A 24,774-nucleotide genomic window follows, 5' to 3' on the forward strand; every position below is an offset into this window, starting at 1 on the left:
CTCTCTTATTCCAGACTATAGGATCTACCAATATTTATGCTCTGTTGACAGAGCCTTTGTGAATTCAGGGTCCCTTCCACAACTTGGTAAGATGCCAAAAATAGGATTTTGGCAGAGAGAAAATGCCTCTTATTTTAATTTGATCTGGAATGTTAAAATCAAGCTCTATTTTGAGGTTAACACAGAAATAACTTTGCCTACCTACTGTGTCCAGGCCAGATACCTTCCCCTACAACTCCTCCTCCCCAATTCTGGATGCTTTGAAGTCCAATAATAGTTCATTCTGTCACGTCTTGTCTCTAATTAGAATGATAAGAAACTAGAGGGACAAGGCGCTTGTCAGGGTCACAGAAAAATTTTGAAGTGCCTTAGATATTTTTCATCTATGTATATATTCCATAATAGCTAAACAATTCCTTTCCATATTGCCCTGGCCTGAAAAGAAAGAGAAGTCACCTACCCCAATCCTAAAGAAAATCTTAAGAGAAATGGAAATATATTCTTTCTACATCCATATGTAAGATAGGAATGAAGTTCTATGAAACAAAACCAGATGTTTCCTTTCTCTAGGTAGGCAGAGCAACTAAGGGCTTAGACTAGATGACCTCTAGGTGGTTTCCAATTTTAAATCTAGGATCCTTTTATCAGAAACAAAAGTCAGCATTTTGTTGTTCTAACGTATGCATGATAAAGGCAGGAATATGGAATAGGGATGGGAGGACCAATTGCTCCAACTAGCTTCTTAATTCTTTATTTTTTTAAACTTCAACTTCAGAATAAATAGGCAAAAAAAGTGGTAAGGATTAGACAATGGTGGTTAAGTGACTGGCCGAGAATTACATTGGTAGGAAGTGTCTGAAGCCAGATATGAACCCAGGATTTTAGGGAGTCCAAGTCTGGCTCTCAATCCATTGAGCCCCCTAGATGCCCTGTTGCTTTATTCTTGCACTGTCTCTTTGCATGCATGAAATGAGTCTCATCACTCCAAAGTCACAAAGCTCCTCTAAGGTTTTGTTGGGAAAATTTCTGAGATGTGTTTTGGGGGCACAACGAAACTCAGAAATTTAACTGTAGGTAAAAGGAATTTCTTAATCCCAAGTCAACTAGTTGGTTTGGGTTTTTAACCCAAACCAGAAACAGCTAATAATCAACATGAGAAATTTTTTTTCCCAAATAATAGACTTAATCCATTTGGTAGATTGGGAATTTATGAAGGTTTATTTTGGCTGCTTCCTCACTACGAGTAGTGGCTCATAGCCTTCTCCTAATGAACTAAAAAAGTTTAGACTTCCCTTGCCAGGGAAAGACTTGTGAGCTGTAATACCCCAGAAGCTTGTCTAAAAAAAATGGCAGTTCCCACTGAAGGTGCTAATTACCAGTAGATGGAAACAAAAAGCAGCTCAGTCACTATAAAACCAATGGAGACATTCAGGGGAGAGGATCAATATTACAACCAGTAGAGACAATGCAACACAGAGCAGAGAAACAATGCCCAGCATGGACATAATTTCTAATAAAGAGTGGCAAATAAAGTAGCAAACAGCAGAAACATTGTACCCTTAGTGCCTGATCCATGACCACATTTGTTCACTATGTGGGTGCTCTCCTTTTACATTCCCATGTCATTCATGCTTCCATGTACATGAACACAAATCATTCTTGTCACTTACCTTGCTGTTTAATTAAATGTCATTTATTTTGAACTAATTTGTTCTTTCTCATTATTCTCACAACAGTAAAAATATTAGTGGACTCTCATAAATTGTGGCAATTTGCAGGATGCTTTGAGCATAGGTGAACTGCTGGGGACTCCACGTAAGGGAGCTCCTGGGGGCTGCATCCAATTTCTTTCATAGTCTATTAAATTAGCATGGTTATGCTCAGTACCTCACTTCATGTCATTTTTTGTTTTCACCAGATTGTACTCCTTCGGAGACCAAATAAATACTATCAAAGTATTTCACACAAATCACTGTTGTTGGCAAAGATTTTGGTTAAAGGTGCAACGGTGTACTTTGCTGTGAAGAATTATGGCATACCAAACATTTCTATTCACAAAAGTACAGAAGAATTGGGAGATCCATTCATTGAGTTTCCCTTCAATAAAAGCACACATTTTTGTTTAATTCTTTGTGAATTCAGGGTTTGACATGCTTTAATTTTTAATGCATATGTATATTTGCAAACACTATGTTTAGTAGTAAAGCTGGCACTTATGTATTGCCTTAAGGTTTGCAAAACACTTAACAATATTATTTTATTTGATCCTCACAACAACCCTGTGAGATAGGACTAGTATTGTTGTTCCCATTTTATGGAGAAGGAAACTGAGTCAGACAGCAATTAAGTGACTTGCCTAGGGTCACTCAGCTACTAAGTGTCTAAGCCTAAATATAAATGCAGTTCTTCCTCATTCCATGTCAACACTCTATCCACTGTGCTCTCTTGCTGACACTACAACGTTTGATGAATAAATGAAATGTATATTGATTTTTTAAATAAATTTTCTTTTATCTGGAAATACATGACATTTATATTTTTATGGCACACCTAGTGAAACTCATGGCACACTACTGTGATATAGCATTAGCTTCAAAAACTACAGTGAAAGCACTGCCAACATCACAGTGCTCAGCCCCAGATAAAAAGATTCTATAATATCCTAATTTCTTTAATTGTTTTTCTTAGTTGATTCATTATGAAAAATTTAGTTCTGACATATTATGATAACAGTGACTATTATAATATACATAGTATTCATGATGATAATGTTATCATATTTCTATATATGTGTAGCATATATTTTACATATATTTCCCTACTCACAATGCCATGCAGCTGGTTTGTATCCGTTGCTCCAGGAGGATGGGGAGTAAATTCCATTTTTGCTGCTAAGTGCCGAGAACCATAGAGGGAATCCTGAGGAGACCAGTGAAGAAAAGCTTCTTCCCCATCAAAGAAAATAAGCTGGAGAGATAGATCTGATCTGGAGTCTAAAGAGTTCTGGTTAAAAATAAAGGGAAAAAGTGAAAGCTATTAACAAAAACATTACTAAGATTTTTTTAATTTGAAAATAAACACTGAAGAAAAAAGGTAAATACAATTTTATATATATGCACACACACACATATACTTTGATGGTTCAGCAAATATAGACTCTTCCTCCATCAATCCAGATCCTAACTCCTCTCAACCCTCTCATCCTATGCAATTATTTTCCTTGTTTTGCCAGAAATCCTCCTTACAGGATCTTTCCAACATTCTAGAGGTAATCCTCTGGTTCCTCAGTGTACAATTAGTATATTTCAGCTATCCATCTATTAACTCTCATTCTAACTATATTAGTAACTTTTTATTGATGTCTTTATCTTTTACGTCATAATCATTTTCTCCAGCATCCCTCCTCTTTTTCCTCTCCAGAATCATCACATAAAATAAATAGTATTTTTTCCAAAGGAAAAAAAGAAGAAAAAGAAGAGGAGAAAAATTAACACAGTCAATTATTCAGGAAGTCTGAAAACATGTAATATACAACATCTGTGGCCTCACAACTCCACAAAGGTCTTTTCATATCTCTTCATTTGAGTTCTGTTTGATCTTCATAATTTTGCTATATTCACTTTTGCTTTTCTTGTGTTAAAAGCAAAATGGTTATTCTTTCCATTTTCATTGTTGTAGTTACTATGTAAATTATTTTCTTGGCTCTGCTTACTTCACTCTGCATCAGTTAATGAAAATCTTTCACGCTTCTCTATATCCATCACCCACATCATTTCTTATAATATATAATTATATATCATTCTATATTCTACTACTAATAATGCATTACATTCAGGTGCTATAGTTTGCCCCCTCTAATGGACATCAACTTTGTTTCTAATTCTTTGCTGTCACAAAAAAAAGTCTTTGCTATAGATAATTTGATGTATATGGGGACTTTCTTATCAATGACCTCCTTGGTGTATAAGCCCAGGAATGGAGTTTCTTGGTCAAAGAAATGTACATTTTAGTCATTTTATTTACATAATACCAACTTGCATTTCAAAATGGTTGTATCATTTTACAATTCCACCAGCAATATATTAGTGTGTGTCTCCTCCCACTATCTCGCCAATATTGACTGGCCATAATCCTTTGACCTTTGGGGACTTGAATGTTTCTATTCTGCTAATTCTTAGCACAAGCAATAACTGTAGAAGTTTTCTTGATTTTGTTTCTAGTGTTAGTACTGTATTTGCCCTTAATTAAGGTATATGAAAAAAAGAGAACATTCCCTCCATCCTTGGAATATACTCCCTCCTATCTGACTTTCAGAATCCCACTTCTTTAAAGCTTAATTATTTTGATACATTCTCTGATCCACTACCCAACTAGGAATATTCTCTCACTGCTAAAATTTTCCCCAGAGCCCTTTACCACTATTACTCCTTGCTTTATCTGATTGCATACATATCCCATATTCCTAGTAGAATGTAAGCTAAATAATCACAAGTATCATTTTTGTTCTTGTATCCCTAACATGGTATTTTGTACCTAGCATGAACTTATCAAGTGCTTGATTAATTGAAATTAATCTAATGTTGAATTTAACCAAATTCATGTGTGTCATATGTGTCTATAATACATATATGTATACTTTATACTATATACTAGACATATATAGAGCAAATTTTAAAGTGTATGCATATATAGTATATATGTAATAGAAAAAATATGTAAGACCTTATTTATCACTTAAGTCAAGAAGAACTGTGTTCAAATTGTGATAAAGGATGAATGGTTTGCAAAAACTGAGAGATGCAAATGTTAAGATAATTAGTATAATTTCCTCCTAAACCCCTGTTCCTTCCTCCCCTTCCCAAACAATAAATCTGAATTATTTATATATTCCCTCTTGTTCTTTCCACACCCAAAATGCCAACATGACAAAATCTGGACTCCAACTTGCGGACAAGACACTAAATCTCTACATGATTAATTTTCCTCAACTATAAAATGAGAATCACAATGCTGCCTACATCATAGATAAGATGATATATTTGTAACACACTTAGCACAATGCCTAGCACATAGTGAGTACTTAATAAATGCATGATGCCTTATCTTTTCTTCTTTCCATCTCTTCATTAACAGAAAATCAGCTACTCCCTGATAACATCACATTCTTCCATACCAATTGTCTCCTATTCTCCAATTTTTTAAATCAGTAGATGTCAGAAAATGATATTGACTTTTCCTTTCCAAACTTAAAGTTCTGTCCTCTCTCTGCTTCTCATCATTTGAAATCCCTGTTATCCATCTACAATGACCTTTTTCAATGTATTTTCTATGGTCCACCAAGTTCATTTCAACATCTGGCTAATGATTTTCATTTCTGTTCTAATTCCCACTATCATGACTTCACTTTTCATGTTGTCTTCCTCCAACAAGATGTTGTGACCCTGAAGTTCTTTATCCTTCTTGAGTCTGTCAGTCTCCAACTCTATTATCAGTCATAAATCAGTAAAGCCATACCTTAGATCTCATCACACCCTGAGATCTCTGACCATGACACTCTCCCTCTTGGAATGAATTAGCAATCATCCAATCTCTTTCTCTTCATTCAGTTCTTAGCCCTGTCCTATTTATTTATTTAAAAATTTAATTTAAATGTTATATTATAATTATTTTAATTATATTATTATAATAATGTAATTATCATTATAAAATATATTAAATATTAAATTTATTTAAATTTATACTCTTACCCAACTATTCCAATGTAGATTTTATCACCACCACCACCACCACCACCCTAGATTCCCATAACTTCCAGTATCTCACCACAGCCTCCATATCTGACTGGATCATTTCCATCATAATCTGATGCTCCTAGGTTTCCTTCTGAAGGAAGCAAAACTATTTTGATTTATGATATAAATTCACATTACTCAATTTCAACTGAGCTCTTACTGCTATTTGTTACTTTTTTACTAAGAAAAGGGCCATTTAGCTCTAGCATTCACATTTACTATCATTTTATAAACCCATCTAGAATACTTTTAAGTCATGCACTCATTTGTGAGCAGGCACTGGAGAAACCCAAGCTATTGAAACCAAAAAAACCTATGTCCTACTCTACCAAGCTTTATTATTAGCCCACCCTGACTTATTTCCAAATCATCCATGTTTGTGGGATTCTGGTTTGCTCGCTTGATTGGAGACTTTTGATCATCTGCACCAATGTATGTGTGGTCTTGGAAACTATGTACTTCAACTTCTTCCTATGTTTCTCCTGAATGATTTCTAGTAGAAGACCCCCTACTTGAGACCTATCCTATTCCAGATCTCTCCTCAGCCCTGCCTAAATCCTGGATATAGAAGAATTACAAGTAGAATATTATTCATTCCCACAATGAAACATCTGTCTCTATACCTACCCTCATCTTTAGTCTCAGAAGGAACCATTCTATTGAACTTTGAGTCATTTGTATTTCCATTGGGGTAACAAGGTGCATTGAAAAATATTGAATTTGGAATCAGAGAGCCTAACTTAGAATTCCAACTCTACCACTGACCTTTGAAAAGTTGCTAATCTTCAATCAGCAAATGAAGTTGATTAGATGTGAGCTTTCCTGGGGCTTGATTTAATCATTATACTACCTTCTGTAAGCAAGGACGTTAAGACTTCAGCATCTCTGGGGAATCTGTCATTTGGACTCTTTAACAAGACTTCCTACATAACAACAAATACATTTGGCAGGAATGTGCCTCCCTGTTTCATGTCCTTGATGTTAATAATCAGAAGGTTATCAAACCAGATTACCTTTGCAATTGTACTTATAAAGAAGTCTTGCAAGGTCAGTCCCTTTGTTGGAAGAGAAACTTGAAGAATGTGTTTTTCTGTATTTGTTTAATTTATTTTAAGAATTAACAAACAATAATCACAGGGGGATTTTATATTTTCAAACCTCTTACTTAATTTTGTGACTATATGTGGTCTACTATAGAAAATCATTGAAGAAAGACCACTGCCTCCCTTTCTTACTTTCATAAAAAGGTACCATAAACATTCTATGAAGTCGTCATCTAACACTCATTAAGTGTCTATTATGCATGTCGGGCATTGTGTTAAATGCTAGATCATGTCTAGATCATGTAATGATCAGAAAGCAAGCCTAGAGGTTAGTGATTATTGACATTCTCTCACATTTTTAAGGTAGGATTATAAGCTGAGATCTTGTCTCTCATTCTTTTGGTATTTATCCCTCTCTGAACTATCTTAATAAATAATCCCTTATTATCTACAAAATGATGTTGCCTCCAGGACATATATCCTCAATGTGTTCTTGGTCTGATCCAGCCAATCTTACCAAGTTCTTCTTATGTGCTCTCACCACTTGTTCATATTAGTGCATCGAGGATATATACAATAGAATCCAAACTGATTACAAAAATCTGTTGTTATAGAAAAGTTAACAAATCACCTTCCATTTATGTTTATGTTTAGTATCTAGTTCTTTTCTCATTGGTCATCTATGAATGTTCTTGGGATAATTTGGCTTAATTGGATTTCATCCCAATTTTGCCATAATGCAACTTATAGTTCTACTGTATTTAAATGTTTTTGAGGCAATATTAACTATAATCTTCACTTATCTTTTTTACTGTTTTAAATGTGAATTTGTATCCTAAATTGTCATTTTTCATAGATGTTTCTTCCCCTCCTCTCCCTATCCCTCTTTTCTCCATCTGTCTGTCTGTCTGTCTGTCTGTCTCTCTATCTCTCAGTCTCTCTGCCTCTCCTTGACAGGAAGATCTATTATTGGCTAAATAGAGTGGCTTCTATTATGTTCTTTTGGTTTCTTCATTATAACAACTTCTTTATGTGGTTTAAATTTCATAGGAAAGGTCAATATCATTGCTTTTTAAATTTTTCCCTTCTTTTGATGAGGTTGGGCTGAAATTGCTAAAACTGTATACTGTATCATCTTATGATTAACCTTTCTTTTAATTTGATATTCATCTTGACCTTTACTCTAACTAGTCAATGATTTGTCTGCCTGCCAACATCTGATTCTAACATGACTCCCACATTATTAACTACTCATTTCATATCTTTTGAGGCACAGCCAATCCATTATTTTATGATGTTGCCTAGTGCTCATTATGTCCAGAATTGTCTATTCCTCTTATTTGGTGTAGTATTCAAGACATACAGCCATGAGTCTCCTGAAGTTTTTAGTTTATTACATCTCCTAATCTTGAGTCATATTTTCCAACATATATTTCATCATCTTCTCCTGTACCTACCTCCTCAATGAAGTCACCAGTAAAAGTATATATTGATTTGGGTGGGAGGATCTTGTAAAGTTCTTATAAGAATTTCTCAATAGCTTCATCTTCTGCAGCAAAGGTTGGTATATGCACAAGAGTTATCTTCATGGTGGTCTTTTTGCTTAGGCTCACCATGAATACCATGGGATAAGAGGATTTGGTGTTCTAAATCTAGTCCACTTTAGCTTGCTTTCTCAAAAAAGGACCTCTAAACCATCCTTTCATTTAATTCAACAACTTTTTGTTGTCTGGTTTCCATTGTCATTAGAATGTCAGTTAATGCATTGCTGGTGGAATTGTGAATTGATCCAACCATTCTGGAGGGCAATTTGGAACTATGCTAAAAGGTTAAAAGGGTGCTAAAAGACTGTCTGCCCTTTGATCCAGCCATAGCACTGCTGGGTTTGTACCCCAAAGAAATCATAAGAAAAAATACTTGTACAAGAATATTCATAGCTGCACTCTTTGTGGTGGCAAAAAATTGTACAATGAGGAATGGCTGAACAAGTTGTGGTATATGTGGGTGATGGAATACTATTGTGCTCAAAGGAATAATGAACTGGAGGAATTCCATGGAGACTGGAACAACCTCCAGGAATTGATGCAGAGTGAGAGGAGCAGAACCAGGAGAATATTATACACAGAGACTGATACACTGTGGTACAATTGAATGTAATAGACTTCCCCATGAGTTGCAATGCTGTGATCCTGAACAACCCAGAGGGATCTACAAGAAAGAACACTATCCACATCCAGAGGAAAAACTGTGGGAGTAGAAACATTGAAGAAAAACAACTGCTTGAATACATGGATCGAAGGGATATGGTTGGGGATGTAGACTCTAAATGATCACCCTAGTGCAAATACCAACAACATGGAAATAGCTTCTGATCAAGGACACATGTAAAACCCTGTGGAATTGAGTGTCAGCTATGGGAAGAGGTGGGGGAAGGGGAGGGAAAGAATATGATTCTTGTAACCAAGGAATAATGTTCTAAAATGACTAACTGAATAAAATTTTCCAAAAAAAATCATTAGAATGTCAGTATCACTGTGGTTCAATTACTCTAATATTAAATTATAAAACAATGAGCATTTATTAAACATTTACTATATGTTAGGCACCAAGGCAGAAGCAGAAACAGGATGGCACTCATGGAATGTACAGCCTAGCCAGGGGAGACATGTAGATATATAGGTATATACAAAACTGATCCCAAAATAGGTAAAATGGGATGGAAAGGACACTAGCAAACAGTAGAGGATAAAGGGAGGAAGAATCAGGAAAAGTTTCATATTGAAAGTGACACTTGGGCTGGTCCTAGAAGAAAATTGGAAATCTGGGAAGTACAGAAGACAATGACCTACATTCCAGGTACAGAAGATAGCCAATGTAAAGGCATGGAAATAGGTGGTAGGAATAAGGAATAGCCAGGCCAGTTTATGTGAACCACAGTGTACATGGAGGGAAACAATATAAAATAAGTCTATAAAGGCAGAATGGGGTCAGATGGTGAAAGTCTTTTCATATATTCTTTACTATATATACATGAATATAAATGTAATATATAGGTAATAAGAAACTAATAGAGTTTATTAAGGAGTGACATGGCTAAATTTTTATGTTTATAAAATCAGTTTGATAAGCACATGACATATAAATGTGAGAGAGAGAGATGTGATGGAGGGAGACAAATTAAAAGACTATTATGAGGGCAGATTGGTAGCTCAGTGGATTGAGAGCCAGCCCAGAGTCAGAAGGTCCTGGGTTCAAATCTGGTCTTAGATATTTCCTAGCTGTGTGTCACTTAACCCCCATTGCCTAACCCTTACTGCTCTTCTGCTGTGGAACCTATACATATAAAATTTATTCCAAATTGGAAGGTAAGGTTTTTTGTTATTTTTTTAAGTATTATTACAATAGTCTAGGCAAGAAATGAGGTCCATTTCTAGGGCAGTGGCTGTGTGAGAGGGGAGAGAGGAAGGGAATGTTGTAGAGGTAGAATATGGCCACTGATGTTGTGGGGCTTTGTAGGGTGAATCAAGTAAGGAAATATTTATTAAGCCTGTATTAAGGGCCAGGTACTTTGCTAAGCCTGTGAAAATGAATTGATGATGACCCTAATGTTGGAAACCTCATCACTGAAAACTCAAAAACTCACACCTTCTCTTTACTCCCTGCCCTTTGATTATAGAGACTGGGAGGTGGATATCTGAGTATCTCCTTGATTCTCTTTCACTTAAGGATGAGATCCAGGGAATGTTCTTTTTCATTCTTATTAGACTATTTTCATGAACATTCTCCATGACCATTCCTATTCAGTTATTTTCATGGTCATCATGTCTCTAGAAACTCATTATTCCATAAGATAAAAACAATTTGGAAACTCATACCTCCTCAGATCATTTGTCATTCCAACTGCATGAATTCATCGTGTCCCAAGAAGATAAATTATCTAACCCCTTTCTTTTCCTATTTTTTTTTTAGATTGTGAACTCTTGGAAGCCAGAAACTATCTTAATCCTTTTTATTGAAACCAATACTCAGCACAGTGCCTGGTCAAAAGGCTCTTAATAAATGTTTATTGACTGTCATTCTAACAAAGAGAATTATGACATTCATGGTAGAAACAAAATAGGGGTAGGTTTTTGAGAAAAGATACCAAGGTCAATTTTTGATCTGTTGAGTTTAAGATGTCTATGAAACATTCAATAGTATCTTGATTTGACAACAATCATTGGACAAATACCTCAAATTTGGTGCATTGAGTTGTTAGTGGTAATAGACTAAAAACTGGATGATTCCTAACATTCACTACTCTTCTGTTTTCTATCATCTCTGCAGAAGTAGGATGGGATTATGCCAGACTGACCATTTAAAGTTTTTTACTTGATTTCATAGATTACCATGGATAAAAAGTTCATCATCTAGTAGCCAGCCATTCTTCTAGTAATTAGCTGCTTCACACAATTAATTTGGTTCTCAGACAGAAAATTCAGTCTGTTTTTAGGACTATATCCAAAGCCTTTCTGGTAGAGCCAAATCTGCCATGATTCACACTGTACCTGACATGGTTTTCCATAACTATGTTTATCATCACATGAGATTGAATAATGGCACGGTAGATCAAGAATGCTTCAGGAAATTTCTAGTCCAAACTGCATTTTGCAGATGAGAAAACTGAAGCCTAGAGAAGTTAAATGACTTGTCCAATGACTTCCAGGTAGGAAGTAACATCAATGGGATTGAATCTCTGATTCAATATCCAGCACTCTTTCCTTGGCCCACACATGTTTTACCTTGATGATTATAGGACTCATGAAGGTGATCAGAAAAAAACTTTTTACGCATCCTCTGTGTTTGATCATCAGAAAACAGATTTTTGCCAAATCTAGCAATATAAATAATCAGATCTCACAAAGTACTAGACAAATCTCTACTCCGTTTAAGGTATATGCATAACCCAATGTGGATGAATTTTCAAGTTCCAACTTCAGATCCTTACTGGTCAAAATGTAATGATTAAAAACAAAAACACACTACATGGCACCAAAGTTGTTGTTCACTTAGGTCTCACTAAAGTAAAAGAATAAATCAGGGCATTAATTTGGGCAAACAGAAGAATGAGACTACAACTAGACTAAAAGCAAAGTCAAAGTGCTCAAAAGGAAATGAAGGAAAGTATGCAATCTACAAACGTTTTGGGTTTTCTTTAGGTATACTATATCCAATAAAAGAGAGATAAATGACTCTATTACTTCTATTACATGAGAAGTTTTTAACCTCCTTTTTCCATTAAGCTAAGAGCAGCATCCTCCCTCACATTTCAAGAAAACAGGCCATTTGTTGCCTGTGAAAAAAGTTGGGCTTTTTTTTTTTGCTTTGTTTTGTTTACTTTGGTTATAAGTGATATCGGAACAAAATACCTTCATTTACTCTAGCACATTTTATTTTTTCAATATGCCCTTAAGAACACAGAGACAGAAATCACATCTGAGAGTCCCTTGGGTACTTTGAGCTGAGAGTATAACAAAAGCCCTGCTATACTACCCATAATTGAGCTGAGATTTCACAGATAATAACAATGCCATACTTCTGCTTCGTGCTTTCCATCTAGATTGTCTGAAAGTGCTTTGCCAATGATATAACTTAGAAGCTACACTCAAAAGCTTCCATTTCTCAGATCAAAAGTTTGTAACAAATAAAATAGCTTTGTAAACAACTTGAAAGAACGTATTTTTCAACCCACCTCATTTACTGTGTTCCCTTCAAAAAAATTTTGCATTTAATTCATCTAGCAAATAAAACAGAACAATCTAAGAGTGATTAGTACCCCCTACTTGTGAAAATTAGGTGACTCTTTTCACAGCAGAATGTGCCTCAAATAACATAACCTTCTAATTAATATTTATTCAGCATCATAAAAGAAAAGTGCAAAATGTACCTGAAGCATGGCTTTCTTGAATGTCCCTTTTAGACTCCCAGGACTCTAAAATTCACTCTGAGTAGCTGCTAAGATAGCTGTTCACTTAAACCAACAAGAGGAAAATAGATACCTTTAGGGAAAGCAGTTGATTGTCTAAAGCCCGGGCTACCTCCAGCAACATTGCACAGGGCACCGCTGAATCTGTGGCTCCCACAAATATTCCGTTGCCCAGCTGTGGAAAGTACTTAGAGTCATAGTGGCAAGCAAGTACCAGGTGGCGTTTGGCAGTGGGATTGAGAGTGCTGATGATGTTTGAAAAAGTCCGGTATCCATAGGGTGTGTAACTCAAGAAAGTGTCCACTTCTAAGTTCCAGTTGGCTTGGAGTCTGTGAATTCTCTGCATGATGTGCTAGAAGGGGAGGAAAAAAGGGAAATTAATGCCTCTGGTCTACACAGATATGGGTTTCAGCTGGAATGTGTTTCAATGTCCACATTTAACATCTCAGGCAGCCAAGAAGAAACATTTGAGAAGTTATGGATACCTTGATTTTCTAATGCCTTTCTGTAACACAGACCCTCTCTTACATAGTGACAAACTGACAGCAGAAACTCTCCCTAATACTTCTTTGAATACTTCTCTGGTAATTAGCCCATTGTCCTGAATAGAGCAATCATTAAATGAATGTTCATGATGATGCCATTCAATATAGGAAACAATTAATGAAATTATGTCCTTATTAACAGCAATTGAGAGAGAATGGGAAATTTTTCAGTGAAGAAAAAATTGGCAAGGATTGAGGGAGAAGGGAAGGGAAGGCACTAGAACATATAATGAACTAAGTATTGGACCAAGAGTCAGGAGTCTGTGATCTGGTTTTAGTTTGCAATATGACAAGGCAAAAGCCTGAATTTCTCTGGGCCTTGGTTTCCTCATTTGTAAATGAAGGGGTTGATTTAATTACTAAATGAATAATCAAATTAGATCATTTCTAAGGGTCTTTACATGTTAACACTCTGTGGGGCTGTGTTTCTAGATTCATGGCTAGCACATTTGAGATCTGTGTTGCTCACTAATATTTCAGATCATGTGACAGGCATGATCCATCTGGACACAGTGTACAGAGGAGTCAGATCCAAGACAAGGGTAGGGTAAAGTAGGCTTCAGGCAAAACATGCAGAGGAGTACAATGAGAAAGAAGTCCTTTATAGAACTACTTTCTTTTTTAATAGGTAAAGAAAGGGAATGAACCTGTGATTTCATTGTATAAAGAACTCAACAGGTGACAAAATTCCTGCTATCATTTCAGGTCAGCAACTTCTCTACATTTAAGAATTTTAGAGAGTTCAGTGAACTGATGCATAGTGGAATAAGAAGAACCGAAAGAACACTGTACACAGAAGGTGAAACACTGTGGAATTATCCAGTGTGGGGGACTTTACTACTAGTAGCAATGCAATAATCCAGGACATTCCTGAAGGACTTATGAGAAAGAATGCTATCCACATTGAGAGAAAGAACTATGGGAGAAGAAATGCAAAAGAAAAACAAGACTTATCCTTGCCATTTGTTTATATGGGTATATGATTTGGGGGTTTGACTTTTAAAGATTGTTCTATTGCAAAAATGAAAAATATGGAAATAGGTATCAAGTAATAACATTTGTACAACCCAGTGGAATTAGTGTTGGCTCTGGGAGGGGGAAGGGAAGAGAGGATGGAAAGAAAATGAATCATGTAAACATGGAAAAATATTTTTTTAATGAATAATTTTTTTAAAAAAGGATCTTAGAGAGTTGTCTTGAGTTTTGAAAGTGACTTGTCTATGGTCACAATCGCAGTCAGTTATGAAAGAGACATTTATAAAACACTTTCACTGTGCTGGAAACTATGCTAAATTCTAGGGATAAAAAAAAACATAAAAACATAGTCAGTCCCCTCTAGGAAGTCATATTCTAATTGGGGTGACAATATACAAAGAACTATATACACATTATATATAGCCACTATATATCCAGGAAGGATTAAAATGCAGGTATTTCTGGCTTTGAGAGCAGTTCTCCATCCACTATATCATGATCTCTCTCTCTCTCTCTCTCTCTCTCTCTCTCTCTCTCTCTCTCTCTCTATTTCTCTCTCTCTCTCTCTCTCTCTCTCTCTCTATTTCTTCCTCTCTCTCTCTCTCTCTCTCTCTCTCTCTCTCTCTCTCTCTCTCTCTCTCTCTCTCTCTCTCCCTCTCTCCTCTCCTCTCCTTCCCCCCACAATGGACATATCTTAATGACAGAAAAATATTGTTTTCCCTGACATGTATATACTAAAGTTTTTAACAAGTCTCACAAGCATCACCAGGAAGGTTCAAAGCTTCCAGTGGACAATTAGACACAGGAGGAGCAAGTTTTTTATCCCTCTTGTGCTCCACAAAAATGATTATTTTTATTTAAAATGTCTACCATGAAGAACAACTGGTAGAAAGTTGATGCATTGCTTTCAAAATTGTCTTAATTAACAATGGCAGCTTGAAAGTTTTTCATAAAACACACTACAAGGGAAAACAAGATATCTGATAGTATAGCTTAGCTGTAAACATAATGTTGTAAATTCACTCCTTAGTTGTGAAACGGATTTTCAATAAAGACTCAGTTGTTATAAAGATACTAAAATTTGTAAGAACAGTAACAAAAGTCTCAAGGCAAATCAGGATTCACTAAATTGACTACTTTATTCACTTTTTAAAGCTACCTAAATATTTAGTTTTTACTAAAGGAACTAAATTGTCCACCTAGTCTATTAGCTGAAGTTGTTTTCCTTGGGTTTTTTTTTCTGATCTGGCATTTTTCTCATAAAGAATCACCTGGTGCTGGAGGAAACTGGGTGGCTCTGTAGATTGAGAGCCAGGCCTAGAGACAGACTAGTCATGGGTTCAAATCTGGCTTCAGACACTTCCTAGCTGTATAACCCTGGGCACTTAACCTCCATTGCCTAGCCCGTGCTACTCTTTTGCCTTGGAACCAATACACAGTATTAATTCTAAGATGGAAGATAAGAATTTTAAAAAAAGAATCAGTTGGTGAGTTTCAGATGTTCTCTCCCTTAGGATCAAGAAGTTGGTCTCTTACTATTAGAATCTCTTGAATACGGAAACAACTCCCACTCTACTCTCATGTAAGATAGATAAGGTAAAGCCCAAAGCACCCATATTGTTCCAGACTCCTAGCAGTAAAAAGAAAGGCTCTTGAGCAGTAGAAAGTACAGATTTTATTTTAGAATGACTCCAAATCTATAGAAAAGAGAACAGTGAAGGGTTCTTTTACAGCATTATTTCTTGAAAGTCTCTTTAAAATTTGGACTTGTAGATTTAAGTTTATTAACAAGGAGAGTCAATAATTATTTCTTAAAAGCCAATGCTGTGTTAGGCTGTATGCTAAGCACTGGGCAGCAAAAACAATTCCTCTGATCTCAAGGATCTCATACTATAAAGGAGAGACAAAATGAAAACAGTTATGTACACTCAAGATACATGGAATATAAACTGGAAATAATCTCAGAGGGAAGGAATCAGTATTAAGGGGACTTGGGAAAATCAATCTGTCAAAGGTAGAGTTTTAGTTGAGATTTAAAGAAAGCTAAAGGAGCTAAAAGGCAGAGACGAGCAGGAAGGACCTTCTAGTAATGGAGGACAAGTCAGTGATTTGTGTTTGTGATCTCAGCAGTGTGGGAAATCTCACAAGCAGTATAGATTACAAGAAGTCCTTGTGAGCCTGTATGATTCTTATATAAGTCCCCTTATAAATCTTCTGCAGGGAATTCAACTAAAATGAAGTCTTCCTATAGCAGTCTTGGCATTTTTGTAGCTCTAAAGGAATGCTCTATATATTAGGCAAAAGCTAAAATTAAGATTAGCCAGCTAATTCAGTTGCTAATGTTGAACATGATTTCACTAAATTAGTAATTCCAAATTTATCACTATGGCTTTGGTTGACAAATAAAGCTAGAGTCCTAAAAATCCTCCTTTCTTTCATAAAACAAATTCTCAGAATAGATCTTTTTGTTGCATTGCTTTGGTACTTATTTGACTCATTCTATGGGGATCGTTGAGAAAATCTAGATAATATAAACATTAGACAATTAGGACATTTGCCATAATACTCCTTATTATGAGAATAAGATCCTAGATTGACTTTAGAAATCTGTATCATTTATTCATCATAAAATATTCCCAGAAATTCTTACCTGGCGAACAGCATAGCTTCCTGGAGATCCTGGATATCTTTCAATAAGTAGTGGTTTTAAGTCATTTTGCCACATTTCAGATATATTTGTGCCTTCTGCAATTTTCTGGATATCAGTTGAATTCAAAATAGCCGGTTGGTGTTCATTCTGAATATTAAGATAAAATAAAAAATAGGTGACTCATTCCTAAAAATGCTTACGAATTTCACTTCAACACAGAATTGCAAGATTATTCCCTTCTATATTAAAAATAAGGTCAGGGGCAGTTAGGTGGCTCAGTGGGAAAAGATCCAAGCCTAGAGATAGAAGAACCTGGGTTCAAATATGACCTCTAACATAACACTTCCTATCTATTTGACCCTGGGCAAGTCACTTAAATTTTTACCATTCTTTTTCCTTGGAATTGATATGTAGTATTCATTCTAAGACAGAAGGTAAGGGTTTAAAAAATCAAAATAAAGTCAATTTGCATGTGAATTTTACCACTAACCAATAAATTCCAAAAATTCTAGAACTAGAATTCAGAAATTATCATTTTAGCAATTTTTAAATAATCAACAGTTATTATAAATATACTAAGAATTCTATTTTTGTAGCAATTAAAGTGATAAAATAAATACATACAATGATAAACCTTTTAAGAAAACTGTGTAGATGCATAAATTATTACATATTTCTGACTGCACACATTTTTATTTAAATTAGGGAATGATTAATCACATAATAGAAATGATTCTTCTTTACAAATATCTTTATAACAGCATCCCTTTGATTGGTGATCAACCCAACTATATTTAAAACGCAATTCAATTATTAACGTTCTATTAACAGTCTACTTGGGGACATATGAACTGAAGCACACTTTTATTTAAAATCCTAGATATACATGATATTCAAAGATGTGATTTTAGTAGTATATAGCATCAATTTATTATATTTTATAATGGCACTAAAGATAATAATGATGTCATTATCAAAACCATTTCATGGCATTTATAAACTGCCTATCTATGTATAGATATCACATGAGGAGTGGGAAATTGTATAAAGAAATACAAAAAAGATATAAATACTTTTTTTTCCCTAAATGCTTGGGGGAGACTATACTTTCTTTCCAGAACGTTTTTGGTGCAACATGCCAATACATTTTATTTAACCCTGGGATTTATAATGAATCCTCCATTTCAATCCTACTCAATGCAATGTGAAGGTCATACTAGCTTCTCTAAGGCTATGCCCACAGAAACAAGCTCTAGAAAACAGCTCCTATGGATTTGTAAACGGATTTGAGTATGAGTCCATCAGAGAGGCTCATCACCAGAACTTTGGCCACAGGTAGTGAGCGTAGCTGGCCACAATTAGTTCATGATGATTGTCCACTAAGGTAAGGAAGGGTTGTGATTTGTATTGATGAAAAGAATAGCCATACCAGTGTTATCACAGATCTTTCAGTACTGAACTCACTGTACTTTCTAGTTTTACTTTATTCTGACCTTTCTTGAAAACTATACCTGTTCATTTGATTAGTATTGTTATTCTGCATCACTGCTTCCTGTTTTAGCCTGAGCCAAATTCTCCTTTGTTTGGGTATAGGAGGATATAATCAGACTTTCCCTTCACTCGGGTTTATCCCTGTCTGAAGCAAAGAATGCCTTGAGAGATAAATAATAATTAGTCATAGACTAGCCATGCAGCTTTTCACATTGAAACTATGTTGTTATAAATGATGACTGGGTTCTCAGGTCAATCCACAAAAGCCTCAAAGGGGAGCTACTAATAATACGTTCCTGAGCTCTAGTGACTGGAACTAATAGTCATGGGGTTCAAAGGAAAAGAGAAGGAAGATTGCAAAGAGAAGAATTATTGTTTTTCCTTCTTCATTTCAAAGAGGATCCATGACTTCACAGGGAGATGTCCTGTCTTGCAAGTGAATTGGATTTAAGTGATGCAGTTGCACAAAGTCATTGACCTCATTCTTCCAGAATTATCCAAGTCTAGTGACAAAGCAAAAGTCAAGAAGACTGGAGATGGCCTGGGATTCAGTGGATAATCTTGGCATCGCTGATGTCTGACCAAGCTCTAAGGATTCCATAGCTCCTGCTTCTGAGCCTTTATGGCTACTGGAACAAACTGTTCTCATGTGTCCATTCTTCTGGGGAAAATCTTCATATGCTTGAGCTATACATCCCCTAAGTCACTGGGTAAGAATTGAGTCATAGGTATGGTAGACACCAAAAGTGGATGAGAAGCCCTGAAAAGGGTTGGATAAGTCCTCACACCAGAAGTGCCAGTCTTCCCTACACTATACACACACACTAAGAAGATAAAATGCTGAACTAGTCTCTTCTTCAACCACCTACTTTCAAAGAGACATAAGAAAAAGTAGAAACCATGATGGGACTTCTAAAAATGAATCATTAGGAGATAAAAAAGAAATCCAAAGTCAAAGAGGGATAGGAAGCATTCAAGTTCAATTCATGAAGAAGCCAGAAGAAAAAAATTCCAATAAATAAAAAGGAAGATTTGTGGATATATAAGAGACTGATGTGGATACTCAGGAGAATCACTGAACAACTTTACAATGTTTCAGAGACCTATCTATAGACAGTGGTAACAAGGGCTGATAACTTAGGCTAACTATCCAAATGTATTATGATCTAATTTTTTAAAAAGTGTATGGAGTACTAAAAGCTCAAAATGAGCTAAGGCTGAGTGAATGATGAAGATCAGAAAATAGGCATCAATATCTTTAAGTTATATCATAGAAAAGAGTTGTCAAAGAAGGAAATAAGACTGAATTCTGAGTTCCCAGGATGGTGATAACAGGAAATAGAGAAGACTAAAATTATTCACACTTATTTTGCTGATTTTTTTTTTGGCCAAAGAGATAAAGCTCTGGAATTATAAGGGCAGAATGATGTAGATAATAGTGAATATTTGACTTACCCCAAGAAAAAATAGGGGGATAAGTGCCTTGATGACTTAATGTCACCTGACCTAAGACAATTCAGTTCTAGTTGCTTAGAGCATTGTTGGAGATGAGTGGCTGAGCCATTATGAGTGATCCTTGAAAGATCATGGAAGATGTAAGAGGTTCTGTAAGACTGAAGCTTATCAAATATTCTCCTGGTGTTCAAAAAAAGAAAGAGTTCAGAATTTGCAAACTACAGCCCAGTGAACATGGCTTTAATTCCTAGAAAAATTTGAGAGCAATTAAAGAGATAGTTTGTAAGCATCTTTTAAAAAATCTATTATCACAAAAGTGACCATGGCTGTGTTGAAAATAGACAAGAAGTTGAAGATTATCTAGAGGATGGTGAAGATGAATGTAGAGTCTGGAGATCATGACACACAACACAGGTTCTTCACCCTTTTTGTGTCATGTATCCCTCTGGCCTTCTAGTGATGCTTATGGACCCTTTCTCAGAATAACATTTTTAACTATTTGAAGAAAATGACTAATGTCAGTTGGAGGTTAGTGAAATAAAGATTTCCCCTCACCCCCATCCCAGATCCCCATCTCCAGGACTTTATCCATAGACTCTTGGGGATTTGTGGATTCTAAATGAATAGCCCTGGCATTCAAGAATTGATTGAAAGAACCAAAGATATTTATCTTGGATAAAAGACTCAGGCACACATTAAATTTTTTCAAGTATTTGAAATACTATCATATGAAAGTGCGATCAGACTTGTTCTGCAGTTTGCTTCATAACAGAACTAGAAACAATTGGTTAAAAAGTGTAGAGAGACAGATTTTGGATCCACATAAAGAAAACTGTCCCAATAATTAGAGCTGTCTTATTTTTCTCACACTTGTAAAGTCCTGATGACCATTTGATGAAGATGTTGGAGAGGGAATTCTGAGACAGAAATGAATTGGTCTAGATAGCCTCTGACATATTTTCTATTCTGAGATTCTGTGATTCAAGGCCAGCTCCACTTCTGACATCTTTTCTTTTTCAAATGTCCAGCTTAATTGCTAAATCCTTTGTAAAGTCTTCAAGAGAGGCAATATGATATAAAAATAACATATTTCTGTTACTAGTGACATGCAGTAGGCAAGTTACTTAACCACTCTTAGCTCTCAAATTATAGATAATAATATATTCTATACTTCATTAGATTGTTATAAAGTATCTTATAATCCTCAAGTAACATATAAAAACATAATAAAAAGTAATCTGTTAATGTGAATTATGAGCTTTTCCTGTTACAGAAGCTAGAATTAAACTCTCAGGACATTCTAACCACTCTTATGCATTTAGTCATTCCCCATTTTACATTATAATGTTTGTATAAAGATCCTATCTCTTGTACTAGATTTAAATTCCTCAAAGACTGCCTTTTTTGTAATCTTGATATCATCATAACTGGCACTTAAAATATTTAATAAAATTAGCAAAACAGAACAAAATTTAACTAAATGGAATTAAGTTGAGTAGAGAGTAGTCCAAATTTCAAAATAAGTGAAATCTGTCTTTGGCCCAAGATTTCCCAAAATTCCTCTATCAGAATATCCTATTATTATCCTGAACCCCTTGAAGCATCCCTATTTTAGAACATGCCTCATTTGCCAAAATTGCCATCACCCAAATACCTTCTTCCCTCCAAATCCATGTTTACCATCTTTTTTTAACCTTTATCTTCTATCTGATAATCAACATTGGTTCCAAGGCAAAAATAGAGGTAAAGACTAGGCAACTGGGATTAAGCAGCATGTCCAGGATCACACAGGTAGGAAGTGTCTGAAGTCAGATATGAACCCAGGACTTCTAGTCTCTTGGACTGGCTCTGAATCCACTCAACCACTTAGCCAACTCTCTATTGCCTTGTCCATCATAACAATCAGATAACTTTGTAATTGATATATGCACACTCAATTATGAAGACAGACAGAAAATATAATTGGACAAATCTTTTGCCTGTTTAATAGCTATGGGTAGAGTCTGTCCTAATCTATTTAGAGCATATTTCAGTTCTCTTTGCCACTAAATAGCTCTGTGAAACTTAAGAAAAGTGACAGGATTATAGATTTAAAGCTGAAAGGGAACCTTGGAAGGTCATCTAGTTCAATGTCCTGATTTTATGGATGATGAAATATTTTCAGCACAAACTTGCATTCCAAGATGCTGACAAAACCTTTCTGAGATTAGGATGAGGATAAATGAATAACAGAGCCACAACTGCTAGGCTGTCTAGAATGCTGAGAATGAGGAGATGGAAAGCCTTTATCAAGCTGAGTCCACAAGTCCACTTTGGTAAATGTTGTTGATTCATTATATTCTCAAATTTTGGGGTGAGTTGGTAGGGGTGGAGATTCACCAATCCAGGTAGTTGTTGACTGTTTTCTTAAACTCTTCCAAAGTCCCTAGCATGGAGGCAGAAGCTAACAGTTTGGTTGAATTCATTTCAACAAATATTTATTAATTACCTAGTATTTGCTAGTTCTGGGGATAGAAAGACAAAAACAAAATAGTCTCGGCCCTCAAGAAGCTTATATTCTTCTTTTTTTTTAAACCCTTACCTTCTATCTTAGAATCAATACTGTGTATTGGTTCTAAGGCAATAGAGTGGTAAGAGCTAGGCAATGGGGGTTAAGTGACTTGCCCAGGGTCACACAGCTAGGAAATATCTGAGGCAAGAAGCTTATATTCTTAGGAGGAAACGGAATGAACAGCAGGACTTGGTTTTACAGAACTAATATGTTCCAAGACCCTTCACCTAAATTGAAAATCACACATAACACTGAATTCCATTATTTAATAAATATTTCATATACGAACAGACAAAGGCATTTTACAACTTTTCTTAGGCTCATCAGAACTACCAGAATCATTACTCTTGTTCATTGGGATAATTAGTAATAATTAAATAGTTTTAAGGAAACAAAGAGAAGCACTGCTCTGATGCAGACAGAACTTAAGAGCCAGAACAACGACTGAGGAAGAAGGAACTAACATTTAACACAAAACAATGCAATGCCTCACACTAATGCTTCTCAGAGCAAAAATGAGCATGATTGTGGAATTGGTTGGAGGCTTTACTGTTTCTTGGGGAAATGATTCAGATTTAATACATAATTAAAATTTTTTATTTTCTGTATTTTTCTGCATTTATGTTTTTTAATTACCAATAGCAGATAGGTGGATTCTAGTGTGTTGAGTAAAACCAAGTCTTACTGTAAATACAAAATGTACAAGTAAACTCTGTTGAGTGTCACTATGGAGGATACAGGTGGCTGGTCAGTACTCCATCTTTTGTTTCCTCTTCCCTTCTTGAAAGAGACAAAACTGAATTCTTCCCAGGCATTTGTGGGGAGGGTACAGTTTTTCATTGATGTTTCTTCCATTTCTTCCTTCTATCTAGCAATTTTATCAACCACAACACCCTATTAACAACAATTATATCAATTTTAGCCTAAAGCCAACAATAATGGCCCAGAGTTTCAGGTGGCTCCTTTCTCTACTCTTTCAGAGAGTTTCTCTGGTGAAAATTTTAATATAATCTTAACAGCTGAGAGTCTCCATTTGAAAAAATTCTATATTTGATACAAAATCAGGATACAGAAAACACTTTAGTTAAAGGGAATGGAATAAGGGAAAAGATAAGCATTTATATAGCTCCTACTAGGTGCCAGGCATTGTGGTAGGAACTTTTTACAGTTATTACATAATTTGATCTTCACAACAACCCTGGGAGGTGGGTGTTATTAGGATCCCAATTTTACGGCTGGGGGAACTGAGACAAACAGAAGTCAAGTGACTTGCCTAGAGGTGCACAGCTATTAAGTATCAGAGTTCATATTTGAACTCAAGATTTTCTGGCATCAGGAAAGGCTCTCACCTATACTAATAAGCAGAATACATTACAATATCACTAACTAGACAGTCTCAGGGAAGGGACTTTGATGAAAAAGCTGACCTTCTTTGGATCTCCCCTTAGTTCTTAAAAGTAGAATCAGTAGTTTTAAACCTGTCTTCTACTTCAAGACACCTATAGGGGCCCAATGAAATTCCTCCATCTCTTTTCTCCCCTTAAAGTTCAGCCTTATTTTATTTTCCTTTCATCACTCCTTTCAGTTTCTTGTCAATTTCTTCTTCCTCCTTGTGCCCTGTGCTTCCAGTTCTGTGGCAGTCAGGCTTTTTTTCAGTTCCATGTGGACCTGCTCCTTCCTTTGAGCCTATCTCTGGCAGACTGTCTATGTGTCCCTTTAAGAACTCTCAGGCATGATTCAAGTCAGCCCTCTGACTCAAAGATGAAAAGAGTCTTCAGTTTGATCTCAGAGCTTAGACAGAATTATTGTCCCCCCAGGCTACAAAATTACAGGCTACCAGTCATTTCTCCAACCCCAATTACATTCATAAGAAATATACAAAGGAATTTCTCCCCTCAGGGTGGGGCTGTGGGTAGAGTGGAGCTAAGGGTACTAACTTGGGGTAATTAGAAAAAGATTCCTGTAAGTCAACACTTTTGTTTAACCTTGAATGGAGATAAGAGTTTTAAGGAATAAGGAGAGATTAGGAGGAAGGACTTTTTTTCCAGTCAACAGCAGATGGGAGATGGAATGTTGTATATACCACCCAAGTAAGCCTGGCTGGAAAAGGATGCATGAGAAGGAGCCTTGTATAATCACATGAGAAAGATAGCTTGAGACCTGTTTAACCACCAAACACAGGGGTTTGTACTTTTATCCTAGGAGCTTTAGGGAACTGGGGGAGATCCTTGAGCAAGGGGACGATATGATCAGAACTGTGCTTTAGGTATATCAATTTGCTGGCTGAGAAGAGAATGAATTGGAGGA

The 24,774-nt window shown here is 35.7% G+C and overlaps 1 protein-coding gene across 1 annotated transcript in view; it reads right to left on the reverse strand.

Moving 5' to 3' along the window:
• The window catches only part of QPCT (glutaminyl-peptide cyclotransferase), a 35,616-nt gene that overhangs the window by 3,998 nt on the left and 6,844 nt on the right, over positions 1-24,774 (reverse strand). Inside the window, exons 2-4 of the mRNA XM_001366417.4 lie at positions 16,971-17,117; positions 12,874-13,152; positions 2,827-3,003 (exon numbers count right to left, since the gene is read on the reverse strand). Of these exons, the coding sequence (XP_001366454.1) occupies positions 2,827-3,003; positions 12,874-13,152; positions 16,971-17,117 (603 nt within the window). The remainder of the gene's footprint in view (positions 1-2,826; positions 3,004-12,873; positions 13,153-16,970; positions 17,118-24,774) is intronic.

This window comes from Monodelphis domestica, chromosome 1, assembly GCF_027887165.1.
Source record: "Monodelphis domestica isolate mMonDom1 chromosome 1, mMonDom1.pri, whole genome shotgun sequence".
Taxonomy (NCBI): domain Eukaryota; kingdom Metazoa; phylum Chordata; class Mammalia; order Didelphimorphia; family Didelphidae; genus Monodelphis; species Monodelphis domestica.